General features: G+C 39.4%; 1 protein-coding gene across 1 annotated transcript; it reads right to left on the bottom strand.

Annotated features, from left to right (window-relative positions):
- Positions 1 to 3,782: 3,782 nt before the first annotated feature.
- Positions 3,783 to 19,389, bottom strand: ift27 (intraflagellar transport 27 homolog (Chlamydomonas)). The gene is given in 8 exon segments (XM_030145420.1): positions 3,783 to 5,055; positions 8,403 to 8,512; positions 8,646 to 8,763; positions 12,899 to 12,958; positions 14,984 to 15,043; positions 17,396 to 17,461; positions 17,463 to 17,476; positions 19,177 to 19,389. Coding segments are annotated over 8 exon segments (567 nt in total). The 5' UTR covers positions 19,211 to 19,389; the 3' UTR covers positions 3,783 to 4,950.
- Positions 19,390 to 20,060: the final 671 nt, after the last annotated feature.

Below are 20,060 nucleotides of genomic sequence, written 5' to 3'. Positions count from 1 at the left end.
CTGGGGAATCTAAAAGAATTGAATATTTGTTTTTCAGGTAAATTCAGTTCAAATAGAACTTGTCCATTTGTGACATGAAAATATAGCATTAATTGTGCTGAAATGGTTCATTTTGGAGCTGAAAACATAGTTCATATGAGCATCAACATGTTGAACAGAACTGAAATCCTGTCCATTTGAACAACTGTCATTTACCAACACAAAGTTCCTTTGGATTCACTGAGACTGATTTAATATGAACACAGACACAAAGAAGAGCTGTGAGCACATTTTAGTCGCTGAGTTCATGAGTTCATTTGGACAGAACTAATATATTTATATTTGAGGGGCTGAATGTTACGATGGCATATTAGGGTCACATTAAGAAAATAAAAACACCTGTCACTACGAGGAATAAGTTGTAAAATATCGAGATAAAACCCATAATTTTATGAGAATAAAGTCAAATACAAAAAGAGTCATAATTTGAAGAGAATGAAGTTGTAATATTACAAGAAAAACACAGTAATTTAAAAGCGGGCGGGAAAAATGTAAGTTATGAGAATGAAGTCGTACCCACTCATGACATAATGGAGAACTGTGAACATTTTGTGAGGTTCTACTTTCATTCGGGGTTTACGCACAAAGGCCAAATACTGAGCCTATTAGCCCCGCCCACCAAATACTGAGCCTATTAGCCCCACCCCTCATCAACACATTAGCATTAGTCAAAGGAGTCTGAAGACAGTTCGCACATGTTTGGGTTGGTTTCGTTGTAAGAACTGAATGGATTTGGATCAAATTACTGAACTTACTTGAGGCTGACAATTTCTAAATTGTGAGTTTTTATTCACACTATTGCGAATTTATTTGGAAAATATTATGACTTTAATCTCATAAAAATACGACATTATTTTGTTAAATTATGAGGTGTTTTTTTAAACCACAACTTTATTCTCATAATATTATGGCTTTATTCTTGAAATATTACGACTTTATTCTCGAAGTCACAAGTGTTTTTAATTTTCCCATGTCGCCCTAATCTGCCGTCGAAAACTCCATTTTATTTTGCGAACACATCACGTGGTGAATCGTTTGATATTTCAGGGTTCTAAAAAACAGCAACGTTTGAGTTAGAATGTGGGGAGTAGCCGTGTCCTGAGGCCGTCTGAGCAGGACGTTCTGGGGGAAACCCAAACCAGGCTGAAATGGAACATGCCATTAGAGTTGGTGTTTTATATAAAAGGGGAACCCCAGGGGACGGTCTATGAAAAAAGAGGTCAAATTCATACAAATTCTATTATTAGTGCAGAGGAAAATTATAATAACCAAGTCATGGCTCAAAGTCCAACCCCCTACACCGGACCAATGCAAGGAGGGGGTGAAGCATATACCCAATATATATACCTATACCTGATATTTGGAACCAATATTCACTTTTAAAGTCTGTGAAAAGGTTCGTTAAGCATCTGTGTGTTATTTGTGCAATGAATTATATACATTTTTCAAATCTGATTTTTCTTTTTTTTTTTGTGCGTTTTCTGTCCTTTTGTGTTTTTATAGTAGGTTAAGGTGAAAAAATAACAGACAGATGATATAGATGAGGTTGTGCTGAAAAAACAGATCCAAACATGGGTATAGTAAACATTTGTTTCTATAGTATATAAAGGCCAAATCAAAAGGACTGAAAAACAGACAGACTAGACTCAGACCACTAAGGGTTAATATTGGAATGTTTCTGACACAGAAGGGACAGTGGGACTGGTATTTTATTTGTTTTGTTTTTTTTTTTTCAAAATCCAACTTGGTTAAATTATTTCAGTGTTTGTATTAGTACTTTTTGAACATTTTGAACACAATATCAACAATACCGCGATAATAATGATAATCGTGATAATTTTGGTCACAATAACTGTGATATGAAATTTTCATATGGTTCCATCCTGGTTTGTCCATTACCCCAGAGCCAATCAGAGTCCTCCTTACATCATGTCTAGACTGAGAGTTACAGCCGAAAAGTACCAAGACAGTCAGATGGTAAACAGGTCAGACCATGGCACCGGTACGTAAACCTGATATCCATATAAACCAGCCACTGGGACAACGTTCAGACCACAGCACTGAACTGACACAGAACTGAAGTCACATGACACACTGCCACATCCAACATGTAGCTCCGCCCACCTTCTCCAGCCTCCAGAGCAAAGAACACCATAAAACAACATATAGAGTATTTACAACAATAACTCCTATTCTATACGATAAACTATCACTAATTTGATATTTCTTCCATCAGTTGCCACACTACTGTGGTAGAAAAATGAATAAAAAGAATGAACTGAAGTATACTCCATGTATGACCACAGTACTGTAGGAGTAAAAATCGGACCAATGGCCCTGTAGCTTACCGGCCAAATTCAAAGCTTTGGGAAATGTATCCAGATCCATTTATTCTCCCCCAGTTCTGTGTATTTATTCTATTACAGAAATAGTCCATGTTTTGCTCATATTCCAATCAGATCTGTAAAAAATTCAAATTCACACTTGATATCATTGATACTGATTTATTGGATCAATCCACTTCCTATCTGTTATAATGGGAAAATTTTTCAAAGTGGCACCACATCAAGAATCAGATCCGGATCGAAATAATTTCAATCCCTTGTGCTGACATCATCATACAGAAGCTGTAGACCAAGTCTGAAGTCAATCAGAACTGGAGTTTCAGAGAAGAAGACGATTGAAATGTTTTCCCCATAAGAGCCCATGTTAAATTTTGCGTCAGTTCCAGATCCAGAAGAAGATCCTGATCAGCATGTGGACATTATGTTTGGGTCGTCTCCCATCAGGGCTGGACTGGAGACATTTACACTGGAGATCATTTAGATTTACTGAGTTATTGCATCCATCCACTTCCTATCTCTGATAATGGGGACATTTTTCAAAGTGGCACCAAATCCAGAATCAGATCTGGATCCCAATAATTTCACTAACTTTTGTTGACATCATCATAAAGAAGCTGTATACCAAGTTTGAAGTCAATCGGAATTGTACTTTCGGAGAAGAAGACGATTGAATTTTTTGTAATGGACAACAGACGCCGCCGCTGCCGGACACCGCATCACGACAACAGCTTACGGCCTGTCAGCCGGTAAGCTACAAACACACAACAGAATGAACTCAAGTATACTGTATATATGACCACAGTACTGTAGTAGTACACTCCATATATGACCACAGTACTGTAGTAGTATACTCCATATATGACCACAGTACTGTGGCAACAAGAGGAGAAGGAGTTCATGGAACAGTATCTGTGATTGGTTCTGGGACAAGTGCTAACATTTGATTGGCTCTGTGGTAACAGACACACCCATATTTGGTGCCACAGTACTGTGGCAGTAGACGTGACCAAAATATATACCTTATAAAGCTTATAATGCATACAGATAAGATGCAAATTTAAAGTGGCGTGTATATTTACCAGGGGTGTAATGGTACTGGTTCTCCATGGTTCGGTACGTTTTGCGGTTCTGGAGTCATGTTCCCAGTTTGGACGCAGAGCCCGGCTGGAGCCCAGCTGTGTGCTGAAACATAACTGGGAGCTGATGGAAAGCTTTAAGGCTCATTTATGTTCATTTTACGTATGTAAATAATAAATGCGTAAAAACATTAAATAAAACCATCTGGAACATTGTCATGTGTCAGTGCCTTCATACTTCCATGTGTCATGTACGATGGAATGAGAGTTTCTCAATCCATCCACCAGAGGGTGCTGATCTGAATTAACCAGACTGGACAAATACCACGAAGAAGAGGAAAGTTTAATGACAAGAAGAAGAAGAAAGTCAATAATAACTAACATGGTGAACACAGAGGAGGTTTTACTACTGTTCATATTCAGGAGGGTAGTTGTCCCAAATGTCGATAGTTTTTCACTAACTCACACAGTCGCTCTATGGAAAGTTCCAGTATTTATGGAAATTATTCTGTTCAAATCTCAGCACTGCCTCCACAGTTCACAAGAAAACAGACAGAATTATGTACGTAATGTACGCAGGGGACGGACAGGACGCTCCATTCATAATCGTCTGCGTCTTTAACGTAGAGCATAAATGAGCTTTTACAGGGAAATGGATCTGAGTTCTGTTGAAGCCCAACAGGCTGTTAGCTCTGTGGCTCCGCCTCCAACCAATGACAGTTGAATTCCTGAAGTCAGTCGTCTTCCAAAGCTCTAATATTAATGCAAGGTGTCCAGAAATGTCATCTGAAAATGACAAATGAGCCGTACTGCGGTACATGCTCCTACCGAACCATGAGGGGTGTACCGTTCAGTATGACGTGTACTGTTGGGTACGAGGTGTGCTGCTCAGTATGATGTGTACTGCTCAGTATGATGTGTACTGCTCAGTACGATGTGTACTGCTGTACCCCTAACATTTATCCAAGTCATGATGTCATGTTGGATACAAGGAAAAAGGTGATGGGTCTGGGGAAAAAAACCCTCAAACTTTCATCAGAATCTTCTGATACAGGATTCAATGAAATGTATTAGAGTTTTGAAAAATATATAAAATGTATAAATACAAGTACAAATGTATACATACATGTAAATACTAGTAAAAATGTATAAATACATGTAAATACACGTACAAATGCATTAAATGAAATGGGTTTCATTGTGTTGGCTGGAGGTCAATTGATTCTGGAGCAGATGGAGTAAATCCAGCACAGACAGGGTCAAAGGTCACCAGGGCCAGCCATTCAATGACAGACAGACTGGGGTTAACAGGAAGTCCCGCCTCTGGGACCGGTCTGACCAAGACCGGTCTCTAAAAACTTGGTATTGAGAAACAGCCTTGATTTCAACGACCTCCTTCCGTCAGCACAAACGTGATCATCCTGAGCTCATCAGTCTGTGTAAATCCAAGTCCAGGTTCTGGTGTCCTGGCAGGTGAATGTGTCGGGGGTCTAACCTGGTCCGAGGCTGTGGGTGGTCTCACAGTGTTGGTGGTACAGAGAGTGGAAGGCCCGGGCCAAACTGACCAGTGGACCGTCACAGTTTTCCACTTCCTTCTGCCAGAGACAAACATGAACAACCCTGAGGTTATTCCACCGACGTGGAGCTGTAGGAGTCAGACGAGTTCACCCATAGACCACGAGGTACCCTTCCACCCATCACCATGGAAACTAGAGCCACCTTTAACCCTTAAAGACCCAAACGTCCACCTTTAACCCTTACAGACCTGAACATCCACTTCGACTACTCCGTAGTTACCATGGAAACACCATCATCTTCTCCAACATTGATTCCCCAGTCAAACCCATGGAGTTGGATCAATGATAGTGGATGGACACACTGGGGTTATATATATATATATATATATATATATATACACACATATATACAGGGTGGGGAAGCAAAATTTACAATGAACATTTAGTTGTTTTTTCTCAGCAGGCACTACGTCAATTGTTTTGAAACCAAACATATACTGATGTCATAATCATACCTAACACTATTATCCATACCTTTTCAGAAACTTTTGCCCATATGAGTAATCAGGAAAGCAAACGTCAAAGAGTGTGTGATTTGCTGAATGCACTCGTCACACCAAAGGAGATTTCAAAAATAGTTGGAGTGTCCATAAAGACTGTTTATAATGGAAAGAAGAGAATGACTATGAGCAAAACTATTACCAGAAAGTCTGGAAGTGGAGGAAGCAACAAAAACCGTACCAAAGCTTTTATTAAAGCTCTCAAATCCAAAATCCTAAAGGATCCAACCAAATCCATGAGAAAAATGGCAATTGAACTTGAGGTAGACAACAAGACCGTTAGGAATGCAGTAAATTATGATTTGAAGTTAAAATCTTACACAAGAACACCAAAACACTTGTTGACAACAGCAACAAATCCAACTTTAGCAATTTTTGGGAATCATGTTTATGTCCGCCTTCTAGCCCAGATCTTAACCCTCTGGATTCTGCTGTTTGGGGCGTTTTAGAACATGCGACTAATAGAACATCACACAGCAGTGTCGACTTTCTTAAAGATACTATTAAAGAAGAATGGGAGAAGTTGTCACCCCAATATTTGAGGAACACTTGCGCAAGTTTCAGGAAGCGTGTGAAGGCAGTTATTGAGAAAGAAGGAGGACACATAGAATAAAAACATTTTCTATTATGGACATTTTCTTGTCTCAAATAAATTCTCATGACTTTCAATAAACTAATTGGTCACACACTGTCTTTCAATCCCTGCCTCAAAATATTGTAAATTTTGCTTCCCCACCCTGTATGTATACATACATACATTCAGTACAGGCCAAAAGTTTGGACACACCTTCTCATTCTTCGCATTTTCTTTATTTTCATGACTATTTACATTGTAGATTCTCACTGAAGGCATCAAAACTATGAATGAACACATGTGGAATTATGTATTTAACAAAAAAGTGTGAAATAACTGAAAACATCTCTTATATTCTAGTTTCTTCAAAGTATCCACCCTTAGCTCTGATGACTGCCTTGCACACTCTTGCCATTCTCTTGATGAGCTTCCAGAGGTAGTCACCTGAAATGGTTTCCACTTCATAGCTGTGCCTTGTCAGGGTTACTTAGTGGAATTTCTTGCCTTATTGATGGGGTTGGGACCATCAGTTGTGTTGTGCAGAAGTCAGGTTGATGCACAGCTGACAGCCCTATTGGACAACTGTTAGAATACATATTATGGCGAGAACCAATCAGCTAAGTAAAGACAAACGAGTGGCCATCATTACTTTAAGAAATGAAGGTCAGTCAGTCTAGAACATTTCAAAAACTTTGAATGTGTCCCCAAGTGCAGTCGCAAAAACCATCAAGCGCTCCAACGAAACTGGCTCACATGAGGACCGCCCCAGGAAAGGAAGACCAAGAGTCACCTCTGATGCTGAAGATAAGTTCATCTGAGTCACCAGCCTCAGAAATCGCAAATTAACAGCAGCTCAGATTAGAGACCAGATGAATACCACACAGAGCTCTAGCAGCAGACACATCTCTACAACAACTGTTAAGAGGAGACTGCGTGAATCAGGCCTTCATGGTCAAACAGCTGCTAGGAAACCACTGCTCAGGAGAGGCAACAAACACAAGAGATTTATTTGGGCCAAGAAACCCAAGGAATGGACATTAGACCAGTGGAAATCTGTGCTTTGGTCTGATGAGTCCAAATTTGAGATCTTTGGATCCAACCGCCGTGTCTTTGTGTGACGCAGAAAAGGTGAACGGATGGATGCTACATGCCTGGTTCCCACCGTGAAGCATGGAGGGGGAGGTGTGATGGTGTGGGGGTGCTTTGCTGGTGACGCTGTTGGGGATTTATTCAAGATTGAAGGCAACCTGAATCAGCATGGCTACCACAGCATCCTGAAGTGACATGCCATTCCATCCGGTTTGCGTTTAGTTGGACCATCATTTATGTTTCAACAGGACAATGACCCCAAACACACCTCCAGGCTGTGTGAGGGATATCTGACCAAGAAGGAGAGTGATGGAGTGCTGCGCCAGATGACCTGGCCTCCACAGTCACCGGACCTGAACCCGATCGAGATGGTTTGGGGTGAGCTGGACCGCAGAGTGAAGGCAAAAGGGCCAACAAGTGCTAAGCATCTGTGGGAACTTCTTCAAGACTGTTAGGAAACCATTTCAGGTGACTACCTCTGGAAGCTCATCAAGAGAATGGCAAGAGTGTGCAGAACAGTCATCAGAGCTAAGGGTGGATACTTTGAAGAAACTAGAATATAAGAGATGTTTTCAGTTATTTCACACTTTTTTGTTAAGTACATAATTCCACATGTGTTCATTCATAGTTTTGATGCCTTCAGTGAGAATCTACAATGAAAATAGTCATGAAAATAAAGAAAATGCAAAGAATGAGAAGGTGTGTCCAAACTTTTGGCCTGTACTGAATATATATATATATATATATATATATATATATATATATATATATATATATATATATATATATATATATATATACATACAGATATAGATATAGATATAGATATAGATACTGTATATATAAACCCAGTGGATGGACACACTGGGTTTGTGTTCAGTTCAGGACAGATTGGACTGAAACAGACACTGTTTATTCAGTTGGATCTGTTTCTGATAGAAGAACCATCAACTTTAATCTGAGCTGTAATGAACATCTACAGGATCAGAGGATTAAATATGAGAAAATACAGGACTTACACTGAAAAAACACAAAATACAGAGGATAATATTAGAATAAATGGTGATAAATCACATAAAAAAGGTTAAAAAAAAAGAGAAAAACTCATTTGAGAGCTGAGCCCAGAGCAGCTGTGGGTGTTTATGGGAGAACACACGACTGTCCAACATTAAAGTATGGTGGCCATAGTGAAGTGGACTCACAGCGGATGTCTCGTGGTAGTCCAAGCCCTGGCTCTGGGCCCAGTCCTGGGCCACAGATCGGTCCACCTCCCTCCTTGCAGACAGATCGGACTTGTTGCCCACCAGCACACCTGTAGTACACAACATTTACACAAAGAGCCACAGCACAAACACACATTTGAACTCTGACTTCAAACCCATAGTAGTGTATTTCAGATCCGATGTAAACCGAGGCTCTGAAACAGAATGAAGGGGCCACACTACCGGGGACACGCAGACCCTGACAGTGAGCGAGGACTTTGTCCATCCAGTTGGTGCAGTTGGTGAAAGACTGTTGGCTGGTCAGGTCAAACACCAGACACAGCAGGGACGGCCTCCCCCACTGTGGAACAGAGGGGTGGGGTTAGGGTTTGGGCTGGAGGATACATGTTCAATAAACCAAGAGTCAGGACCAGAGGGGTGGAAGGGTGGATCTGTGAGAGAGGAGTCCACTTATGGAACAACTTCCATGATCAAACCAAAGCAACAGAGGGTCTGCACGTGACATCACCACTAGTGGAAGTCACAGTGGCTCCGCCCACTGAGTGTCAGAAAGAGGGAGATGAGTGACAGCGTTGGCTTCAATCCTGTCTAAACTGAAGAACAATATTTAATAAAAATGGGGCAGAGCTGTTTGTTGATTGTATTTTCAGGTTCTTAAAGCAGTGGGAGCTATCGTTTACAGACACCGAAAGACAAAGAAAAGAGAAGGAGATGGATCCACAAATCCAGGAAACCAAACCTAGATCTGTGGATCCTGTTTGGTGTCAGCTAACATTCACTGATGCTGTAGTTTTGGTCCAATCAGACCTGAAATGACCTATTGTTTTGGCTAACGGTCCTTCTTAGTGCAGCTCTCGGTTTCATGATCAGATCTTTCATGGTTTTTGTCTCATTTTGTGATTGTGAACCTTGTGCTCCTACATGATTAGTAAACTAACTGAAACTGAGGCCAACCTAGTTTTACAAATACGGAGGAACTGGAGAAGAAAGCTACGACGGAGTATTAGGACCACAGAAGAAAAGAAAAACACTGGGCACTACCAGAAGAAAGTCAGAAAATATGGAGATAAAACCTGGAATTTTATGAGAATAAAGTCGAATACAAAAAGAATCACAATGTTATGAGAATAAAGTCGTAGTTATAAAAAAAACTCATAATTTAACAAAAATGTCATTGGTTTATGAGATTAAAGTCGTCATATTCTGACAATAAAGCCATAATATTATCAGAATAATGTGTTAATCTAAACCAGGTGGTGTAAATCTGCTAATTTCCCAGAATGCAGTGGTGCCCTGCTGGTCCACAGCAGTAGTATCTGTGTTGGATAAAGGACTGGATCTGAACTAGACTCAGTAAATCTGCTCAGTCCCAGTAGATCATGCATAGATTCACTGGGGTCAGTCCACGCTGGACTGGAAATGACCTTTGGATCAGCTGGTTCTGGGCCCTAGTTTTGGAGCCTTTGGATCAGCTGGTTCTGGGCCCTAGTTTTGGAGCCTTTGGATCAGCTGGTTCTGGGCCCTAGTTTTGGAGCCTTTGGATCAGCTGGTTCTGGGCCCTAGTTATAGACCCTTTGGATCAGCTGGTTCTGGGCCCTAGTTTTGGAGCCTTTGGATCAGCTGGTTCTGGGCCCTAGTTTTAGACCCTTTGGATCCGCTGGTTCTGGGCCCTAGTTATAGACCCTTTGGATCAGCTGGTTCTGGGCCCTAGTTTTGGACCCTTTGGATCAGCTGGTTCTGGGCCCTAGTTTTGGAGCCTTTGGATCAGCTGGTTCTGGTCCTAATTTTGGACCCTTTGGATCAGCTGGTTCTGGGCCCTAGTTTTGGACCCTTTGGATCAGCTGGTTCTGGGCCCTAGTTTTGGACCCTTTGGATCAGCTGGTTCTGGTCCTAGTTTTGGACCCTGGTTGTCAGTCCTGATGAAACCATGTATATTAGTTTCAGGTCCAAATAGCGCTGATCCCCTCCCCCCTGGATCAGGTCTGGATCCTCCATGTGTGTCCACATGTCAGTGTTCATGGACCACTTGTTCTTTGGTAGCTCGTACAGATCCATGTCCAGTCCAACTGTCCTTCATTTAATTTCAGATTTCCCATGGTCCTTTGCTCTGGCTGTGTTTCCTGCTATACTCCGTCATGTTGAACAGGTTGGTTTAAGACACTCAGTCTGACTGAGAGGGGCGGGGCCTGGGGGGGGTGGGGGACAGATGTGCAGACCCTCTATTACATCAAATGACACATTTAAAAGGACAATCCAAACCAAAATGTTCAGAAAATATGACCAAAGTATGAGTTCAAATGTGTTATTGTATGATCAATTTGATGTATAAAACTGTCATGGAATGGACAGTTTAGTTTGGGAAAAAAAGGGGAGGCAAGGGCTACTGTTTTTGGTTCAGTTGGTTTCTTTATTTGTTTACACTTTAGAAGCAAAACTATTGGTTGAATTCATACCTAACTGGGTTTGTAGATTACCAGTGACCCAGAATAGATGTGAATATATTTGGGGAAAAGTAGGTCAAAGTTCACATTTGTTATGAATATTTTTTATATCTTTTTTACTTATAATGGGTGAAATGTGTCTACACTGACATCAGCACACGCACAAACATGATGACATCAGCTGGATCGATGCCAAAATAAGGTAGAATACGTGAGGGGCGGGGCTTGTTGTGCCTGGAACCACTTGTTCAGAAATGAAATGGACAGAGTTTAGTTTTAAATATGTGTAGCATTTTCGTGTTTTATGTTTTGTCAGGATTTATTTTGATATATATCAGATAAGTGAAGCGTATTCATAGGAGCTGACCGAGGAATGTAGGGTCCGTAAAAAGATAAGCTAAGGGGGCACGAGTATATAAGGTGAACTACTGTACATCCTGCCCCTTTTTAAACATGTTTTTTTTGTGTTGATTTTTCTTGTTGTATTGGTTTTAAATGTTGATATTTGAAATGAACAATCAATCAATCAAAATACTAATGGGAAAAAAAGATAAGACACTTTATTATCAGACAAATCCTCTACAGCTGATTTATATAGACCACAGGTGTCAAACATGTGGCCCGGGGCCCAAAACCGGCCCACCAAAGGTTCCAATCTGGCCCACAGGATGAATTTACAAAGTGCAAAATGCAAAAATTACTCTGAACATATTAACAGTCAAGGGCATCAAACTCAAAAATAACAGCATAATAACCTAGAAATAAAGACTCCAAATGTTCTTCTTGGTTTAATGTGAGAAAAATAATATGACATTATTCCTATAAATAATGGCAACACCAATTTTTTTCTCTTTGATTCATTGCAAAGAACATTAAATTCTGATATCCTTTAACAATAAACTGTCAATAACCTGAACAAACATGAACAACCTGGAATGTCTAAAGAAAAATAAGTGTAATTTGAACAATATTCTGCCTGTTTTGCGCCTTGGTAGATCTGATCTGTAATGCACATGGAGAAATCATAAGTTGAGGCCAAATATTTGTAAGTGCCAAAACATGATGGCTAATAGGAATTAATGTTTATAAATTTATTTGTGTGAAGTTGCAAATTTCTGACTTTCTTTGTTGCTATTTAATGCACCATCACTGTGTATGTGTGTCTTATGACCTCTCTGCCATAAGAAAAAAAGAGAGCGTACAGAGCTTATGAGTATGTAGTTTTTTCTACCATTTGACATGATGTAAATGAGCCTTTTTTGTTTTAATAAATTTTGGAACAGATTACAGTCTTGTCAGTCGCATCAGAATACAACTCATATATGATTTTTTTTTAAACAAACGGAAGCTCACTACAATACTGATAAAATTTTACTTATATTTCTTCAGAAATTGCATTTTTTTCCAGTTATTCACATCTTTTTTGTTTTGGATAGAAACAGTTTCATCATTTAATGTTATTTTTTGCACTGAAAATTTGCAGTTGTCATTATTTATAGGTTATTATGCTATTATTTTACTGGTTTGGTCCACTGGAGATCAAATTGGGCTGAATGTGGAACCTGAAAGAAAATGAGTTTGAGAGCCTTGAAATAGACTTAATATTCTATGTTCAGGCTCTCAAATGGTGTTGGAATGACACAAATGTTTGTGACGCAGATCAGTTCAGATGTTTGTTTGTCAATGCTTTGTGTCTTTGAATGTACAACAAATGCACTGCACCTGCATTAAGATGGATTACTGCTTAAACGAAGGACAAAACATTGGTTGCATATGTGGTAAAACACTGGTTGCTTGTGTTTGCACATTATTCGAGCTCATTTCTAGATCATTTGGACTCAAAATAGTCTGTAAATTCTGACCTAGAAAAGGGAAGAGATATGTTCTAAAAACGAGGTTGACATTCTGGCACTGCCAAGACATTTTCTCTATCAGCACTTAAAATTAGAAGAAAAAAAAAAAAACGTTAATGTCGCCAAAATAGGTACATTTCCCTTTTGGTTATTGGACAAAAATACAGAGAAGCAGACTCACCATCTTCTCACAGGCTTCGACTAATGTTTCTTTTCCTGCAGAGTCTAAGATGTACAGTTCCTAGAAGACAAGAAAGGGAAGGAGGAAACATTCGATATGAAGGTGTTTTCATCTGGATTAGATTCACACCTCTGTTTTCTGGAGCATTCATGGTCTTTCATCCTTCTGCCGTTTACTTCATACAAATGACAAACTAATGACACATGGAAGTAAATCTGTCTCATCAGATTTTGAATTATACAAGCTATTGAATTTCTAGCACTGAATTTTTTTTTGCACTGAAATTAAGTATCTGATTTTTTTTGGGTTGAAATTAAGTATCTGAATTTTTTTGCACTGAAATTAAGTATCTGATTTATTTTTTCCACTGAAATTAAGTATCTGAATTTTTTTTGCACTGAAATTAAGTATCTGATTTATTTTTCCACTGAAATTAAGTATCTGAATTTTTTTTTGCACTGAAATTAAGCATCGGAATTTTTTTTGCACTGAAATTAAGTATCTGAATTTTTTTTGCACTGAACTTAAGTATCTGAATTGTTTGTCTCTCAATTCAACTATGTTCGTAAATTTTGAATTTAAAAAATTCAGATGCAAAAATTGAGATGCAAAAAATTCAAAAGCAAAAAATTCAGATCACACATCCGCACTGACCGTCTTCCTGCATCGGTGTCACATGACCAACCTTACGTAATTTGATTGGCTGGCTGTCGGTTCGACTTCAGATAGAATCATGGCTTATCCTTGGTGTCCTAGATGTGTGATCTGAATGTGTGATCAAAGGTTAGTTTTCAAAGACTGTTTTAAAAACCAACGTATATTAGAGTGGACACAGAGACTGGGCTCATCAGACAGTCATGGTAAGTCTAGGGCAGGGGTCGGCAACCTTTAACACTCAAAGAGCCATTTCGACCCGGTTTCCATGGAAAAGACAACACTGGGAGCCGCAAACACTTTTTGACATCTGAAATGAAGATGTTAGCCTATATATACCGTAAATTCCGGACTATAAGCCGCTACTTTTTTCCCACACTTTAAACACTACAGCTTATACTCTGACGCGGCTTATCCAACGATTTGACCGGTACCACGGCTTGGTGCCGTGCCACGGCGCGCCTCGGTGGTGCCGCGGCGCGCCTCGGGGCCAATGCTAGGTGCCGTTGCACCGCCGTACCATGGCTCGGTGCCAGGTGCCGTGGCACCGCGGTGGTGCCTCGGCTCGAGGTGCCGGTGGTGCCGCGGCACCGGTGGCACCCAGCTGTGGCACCGCGGTGCCACGGCACCTGGCACTGAGCCGTAGTACTGCAGTGCCACGGCACCTAGCGTTGGCCCCGAGGTGCCGCGGCACCTTGGTCATGCCATGGCACCTGGCATCATTAATGTTCTGTTTTCTTCAGATATTTTTCTTTTCTTAGATTTCTCCATACTTGGCCTACCTGGGGTTGAAAGTCTCGATAAATGTACAGCGTTTTGGCGGGCTGTCGGAGAGTGTGACGCATATTTTGAGCGACGAAAAATAATACTATGTATATATATATATATATAGTATTATTTTTCGTATTATTTTTCGTATTATTTATATATATATATATATATATATATATATATATATATATATATATATATACATAATTTATTTTAATATTTCGAGATCACAATAATCTTACAATTTACAACTACAATTAAACAAACGAACAAACACAAATAAAATACTTTGTTCAGATATTGTGCAGTTTTGGTTTCGCAGGGCATTCTGCGTATGCCGGCTGTTGGCTGACACGTCAAGTGCTGTCAAACGTCTCTGAAGAAGGCGAATGCTGATTACCGAAATTGCACAAGGTCTGAAGAAAGAAGTTAAAAACTTTGACTTAATAAGACATGATTCACATTTTTGAGACAAATAACATACACTTCAATCGGACACTTATAATTTATTTTCCCAAGCCACGCAGAGCCGCAACATAAGGATGAAAGAGCCGCATGCGGCTCCGGAGCCGCGGGTTGCCGACCCCTGGTCTAGGGTTTACCTTCAGCATCAACTGTCCACGACAACACAAGAGTTTCCTTTAGCATGGAGGAACTCACCACAGAGTCAGCAGAGTCTGGGATGGAAACACACTTCACCAACAGATGGACACCTGATGTCTGTCAACCAATCAGAGGAGAGGAGAGGAGAGGAGAGGAGAGGAGAGGAGAGGAGAGGAGAGGAGAGGAGAGGAGAGGAGAGGAGAGGAGAGGAGAGGAGAGGAGAGGAGAGGAGAGGAGGAGTTATCTTTAGACATTTCAGGTTGTTCATATTTCTGTTTTATTGTTAAAGCGTAGTTTGTAAATGTAAAGAATTTCATGTAATTTTACTTTTTTATACTAAAATAAACAGAATCATCTGAGGTTTCCATTATTTGTAGTTTGTTTATAGTATTATTCTGTTCTGACCCACTTCAGATTGAACTGGTCTGAATGTGGGACCTGAACTAAACGACTGGAACACCTTTCACTGTTAAGATCTTCAGGAGAATTTTTGCACTTTCATCCTACGGGCCTGTTTGGACCCTTTGGTGGGCCTATTGGGACCCTTTGGTGGGCCTATTGGGACCCTTGGGTGGGCCTGATTGGACCCTTTGGCAGGCCTGAGTGGACCCTTTGGTGGGCCTGATTGGACCCTTTGGCGGGCCTGATTGGACCCTTTGGTGGGCCTGATTGGACCCTTTGGTGGGCCTGATTGGACCCTTTGGCGGGCCTGATTGGACCCTTTGGCGGACCGGATTGGACCCTTTGGTGGGCCTGATTGGACCCTTTGGCGGGCCTGATTGGACCCTTTGGTGGGCCGGATTGGACCCTTTGGTGGGCCTGATTGGACCCTTTGGTGGGCCTGTTGGGACCCTTTGGTGGGCCTGATTGGACCCTTTGGTGGGCCGGATTGGACCCTTTGGTGGACCTGATTGGATCCTTTGGTGAGCCGGATTGGACCCTTTGGTGGGCCAGTTTTAGGCCCCAGGCCAAATGTTTGACACTTGTGCTTTACAGAATCTGAACCTGCTATGCAAAGACAAACTGTGCCGATGTTTGACTTCATCCTTGTGATATTCTGAGTTTGTTCTAAACACATCATGAGCTGTGAACTGAATAAAACTGTGTTTACTTCATGAACTCCTGCTGAATAATAAACGGCAGACACCAGCTAACCAACACATGACCTCACCTCCTTTGTTTCAAGATGGCTGCTCCCTTCTGGTGACAAAGAGAAATGCGATGTCATTTTTTGATAAATATTAGTGCACAGGTGTCAAACATATATATGTAAGGGTAGAGACTGCGATCTGGTAGGATCGGTGATTCTACCAGTAGAGACTCCGATCGTAGTCTCTACCAGTAGAAACTCCGATCAGAGTCTCTACTGGTAGAAACTCCGATCCTGCCAGTAGAAGGGTTAGGGTTAGGGTTAGGGTTCAGATCGGAGTTTCTACCAGTAGAGACTACGATCGGAGTCTCTACTGGTAGAATCGCCGATCCTACCAGATCGCAGTCTCTACCCTGACATATATAATCCCTGGATGGACCTGTCCACAGACATGCTATAGCAGGGGGAGCAAACATACGGCCCACAGGCCAAAACCGGCCCGTCAGAGGTTCTAATTTGTCCCACAGTCTGAATTTGGAAAGTGCAAAAATAATACTAAAGATACTAAGAGTCAAAGGTGTCATAGCTGTTTTAGTTCAGGTTCCACATTCAGATCAACTGTGATCTATAGTAAAATAATAGCATAATAACTAGGGCTGTGTATCGGCAAGAATCTGGTGATACCATACAAATCGCAATACTAGGATCACGATACGATATATATTACGATATATCATGATACTGTTAAAAAGGCTTTTTTTTGTTTGTTTCTTTTTTTAAATGATTATTTCCTTGAAGTACTGAATTACACCAGAAACATGTCCAAATACTAAACACATTTTTATTTGATCCCAACAGGATCTAATGTTCTATCACAAAATATTCCAGTATTAAAACTAAAATTCTGTTTTACAGACATTACAGTTTCAGATCTTGTTCAAATGTTCAGATTCTATTAGTTCAGAACTAACATCAGAACAGGATTTGAGTTCAATCCCAACAAAGGAACGAACATTATTTAATAAAACAGTGTTAAATAATAATTAATAAAATATAAACAAAAAAGAAAAAAAAAAAAAAATGAACCTCCACAATATCTGCATTTGAATAAATACCTAAAAATATCGATACAGCACTTTTTAATATCAACACAGTATTGTGAAATGAAATATCGCGATATATTGCAGAACCGATATTTTCTTACACCCCGAATAATAACCTATAAATAATGACTCCTAATTTAAATAAAAATTTCATAGTAAAAAGTATCGGTGTCAGATTGGTATCGGCAAAACTAATTCTAAAAAAATTGGATCGGAAGAAAAAAGAAAAAAAACAGACTGGGACATCACTGGTAGTCGTGCATCACTTGTTCTTACCATGCTGTAGTTCTTTTGAAACAGAGACCCATCAGAGTTGAACATGTGAGAGAGGGTCGTTTTCCCCGACGGCAGAATCTCCTGGAACACACAGAGCAGAGCAGGATAGAAGCAGCAGAAGGTCACATGGACACTGGAGCACCCACAGAGCATGTGGAAAAAAAAAAGGCATTATAGTACCATTCCATTAGTTCATCTGTCTAATGTTCCTGAACCTCCTCAGACCCAGCTATGGGTTTTCTGTCCACATTTGTGGACAAGAGTGTCACAACTTTATACAAAAAAAAAAAGAAAAGAAAACTGTCCACCATAAAGGACATTCCATGAAAATTTTAAAAACTGCATCTGAACAAACTGTTGCATCATAATATTTCCAATATAGGCACTGATTTAATAAAAAAAAAAAAAAAAGCTGGTACTTTGCTGACATTTCCTGGGTCTGAGGAGGTTAAATGTCAGCCTCTCATAACTAGGGCTGTGTATCAGCAAGAATCTAGTGATACGATGGAAATCACAATACTAGGGTCACAATATGATATATCACGATATATCATGATACTGTTAAAAAGGCAATTTTTTGTTTGTTTCTTTTTTAAAATTATTATTTCCTTGAAGAATTGAATTATATCAGAAATCTGCACAAATACTAAACACATTTTTATGTGATCACAACAGGATCTAATGTTATATCACAAAATTTTCCAGTGTTAAATCTTAAATTCTGTTTCACAGACATTCCAGTTTCAGATCCTGTTCAAATGTTCACATTCTGTTAGTTCAGAACTAACATCAGAACAGTATTTGAGTTCAATCCCAACAAAGGAACGAACATTATTTGATAAAAGAGTGTTAAATAACAATAAATAAAATATAAACAATAAAGGAAAAAAAAAAGAACCTCCACAGTACCTGTCTATCATAAGAACATAAAAATAATGACCACTCCAATTTTTTCTCTTTGTAAATGTAAATATTTTCATGTATTTACACTAAAACCAAGTATAATTTCACAGAAAATGTGAATAACCTGAACAAATATGAACCTGAAATGTCTTAAGAGAAATAAGTACAATTTTACCAATATTCTGACTGTTATTAAATGTTTTGTGTGTTTGTAGATCCACTGTGATCTGTAAGTTCTAATGTACATGTGGAAATGATAAACTGAGGCAGAATAGTGTTCAAATTACACTGATTTTTTCAGTTTGTTCATGTTATTCACATCTTTTGAAAGAATAGTTTGTAGATGCAAACCTTTTCATAATGTAAATTTACTTTTTTTCGCTCTAAAACAGAGAAAAGTTTGGAGTTGGCATTATTTATTATTAATATTCTGTTATTATTTTACTGGTTCAGCCCACTGCAGATCAAATTTAGCTGAATGTGGAACTGAACTAACATGAGTATGACAGCCCTGACGTAGTGGAGAGGCAGCATTATGTTAAAGAATCCCTTAGAATTGGTTTGTTTTCTGTCTCTGCTTTTTCTACTTCCACTTTTGATGCATATTTAAGATGTGAAGATTGTTGTAAGTTCATGTGGCTTTTGTCAACTGTATGTTTGTTCTGAGTTAACTTTTTTGAAATAAAGTTCTATTTAAAAAAAAAAAAATCAGTGTAGTTTGCTTTTTTGGTGTCCTAAATGACATCTTATCAGTTCGATAATGCCAGAAGGAACAGCTCTTAGAACCCACACAAATTCTTTGCATGTAATGGGGAATAGTATGCTAGCTCGTATGCTAGCTCGTATGCTAACGGCCACCGTTAGCAGCCGTTACCTACCGACGAGCAGACACCGAGCCCGGAGCTTCACCATGACCCCGGGTCAGAACCAGGAGAACGGGCAAAGGAAATGCCAGAGTTCCCGTCGACAGCAGCAGGAACAGAGTAGAGGTGGAAGGAACAAATAGATGTTCTGCTTTTCCTTCGTTCTCGTGCCTTGGCAACACGGAAACAACGCGTCTCTTAGCAACACCGAGTGCAGTTGGTTCATTGGTTGAACAAGCGAGCACGCGTCACGCGTAGATGTGTGTTTATTGGCTGTTTGTGCTTACGTAATGAGAGCCGTGGGGCATTTATTTCCGTATCAGGAGAATCTGGAGAATTGAACATTACAGATTTAAAAAAAAAAATGTGATAACAAATATTCAAATACAGTAGTTAAAATCTGTATTGTGATTATAATAAAAAGTCAAATATAAAATAAACAGTTCAATAGTATCTGACAAACACTGGAAACATATATAATATAATATAATATAATATAATATAATATAATATAATATAATATAATATAATATAATATAATATAATATAATATAATATAAAATGGCCAATCACGCCAACAGTGGAGAAATGCAGATTTAAAATGATCAATAATTTTTCCCCATGGGCATATCTGCATATCTGGTTCCAAAATAAACTCAGGGATTTTCAACAATTTATAATTAAAGATATCATGTTATATAACAATAATCTGAACACAGATCCATCACTTCTGATTCACATCATTCTCACTCTGGGTAAATACCACAGACACAAAAACAAATGGAAAAAACAACTGACAAACTGCAACTGTGTGAAAAAAAATATATCTACAAATATGTTTATCCTCTGTGAATCTGTGGAAACAATTTGTGAAGCTGCTGAAGTGTATTTATTTTTTT

This window comes from Sphaeramia orbicularis, chromosome 1 (assembly GCF_902148855.1).
Source record: "Sphaeramia orbicularis chromosome 1, fSphaOr1.1, whole genome shotgun sequence".
NCBI lineage: Eukaryota > Metazoa > Chordata > Actinopteri > Kurtiformes > Apogonidae > Sphaeramia > Sphaeramia orbicularis.
Note: the sequence above shows the minus strand (reverse complement) of the source record. Positions and strands in the feature narration are given on the sequence as shown.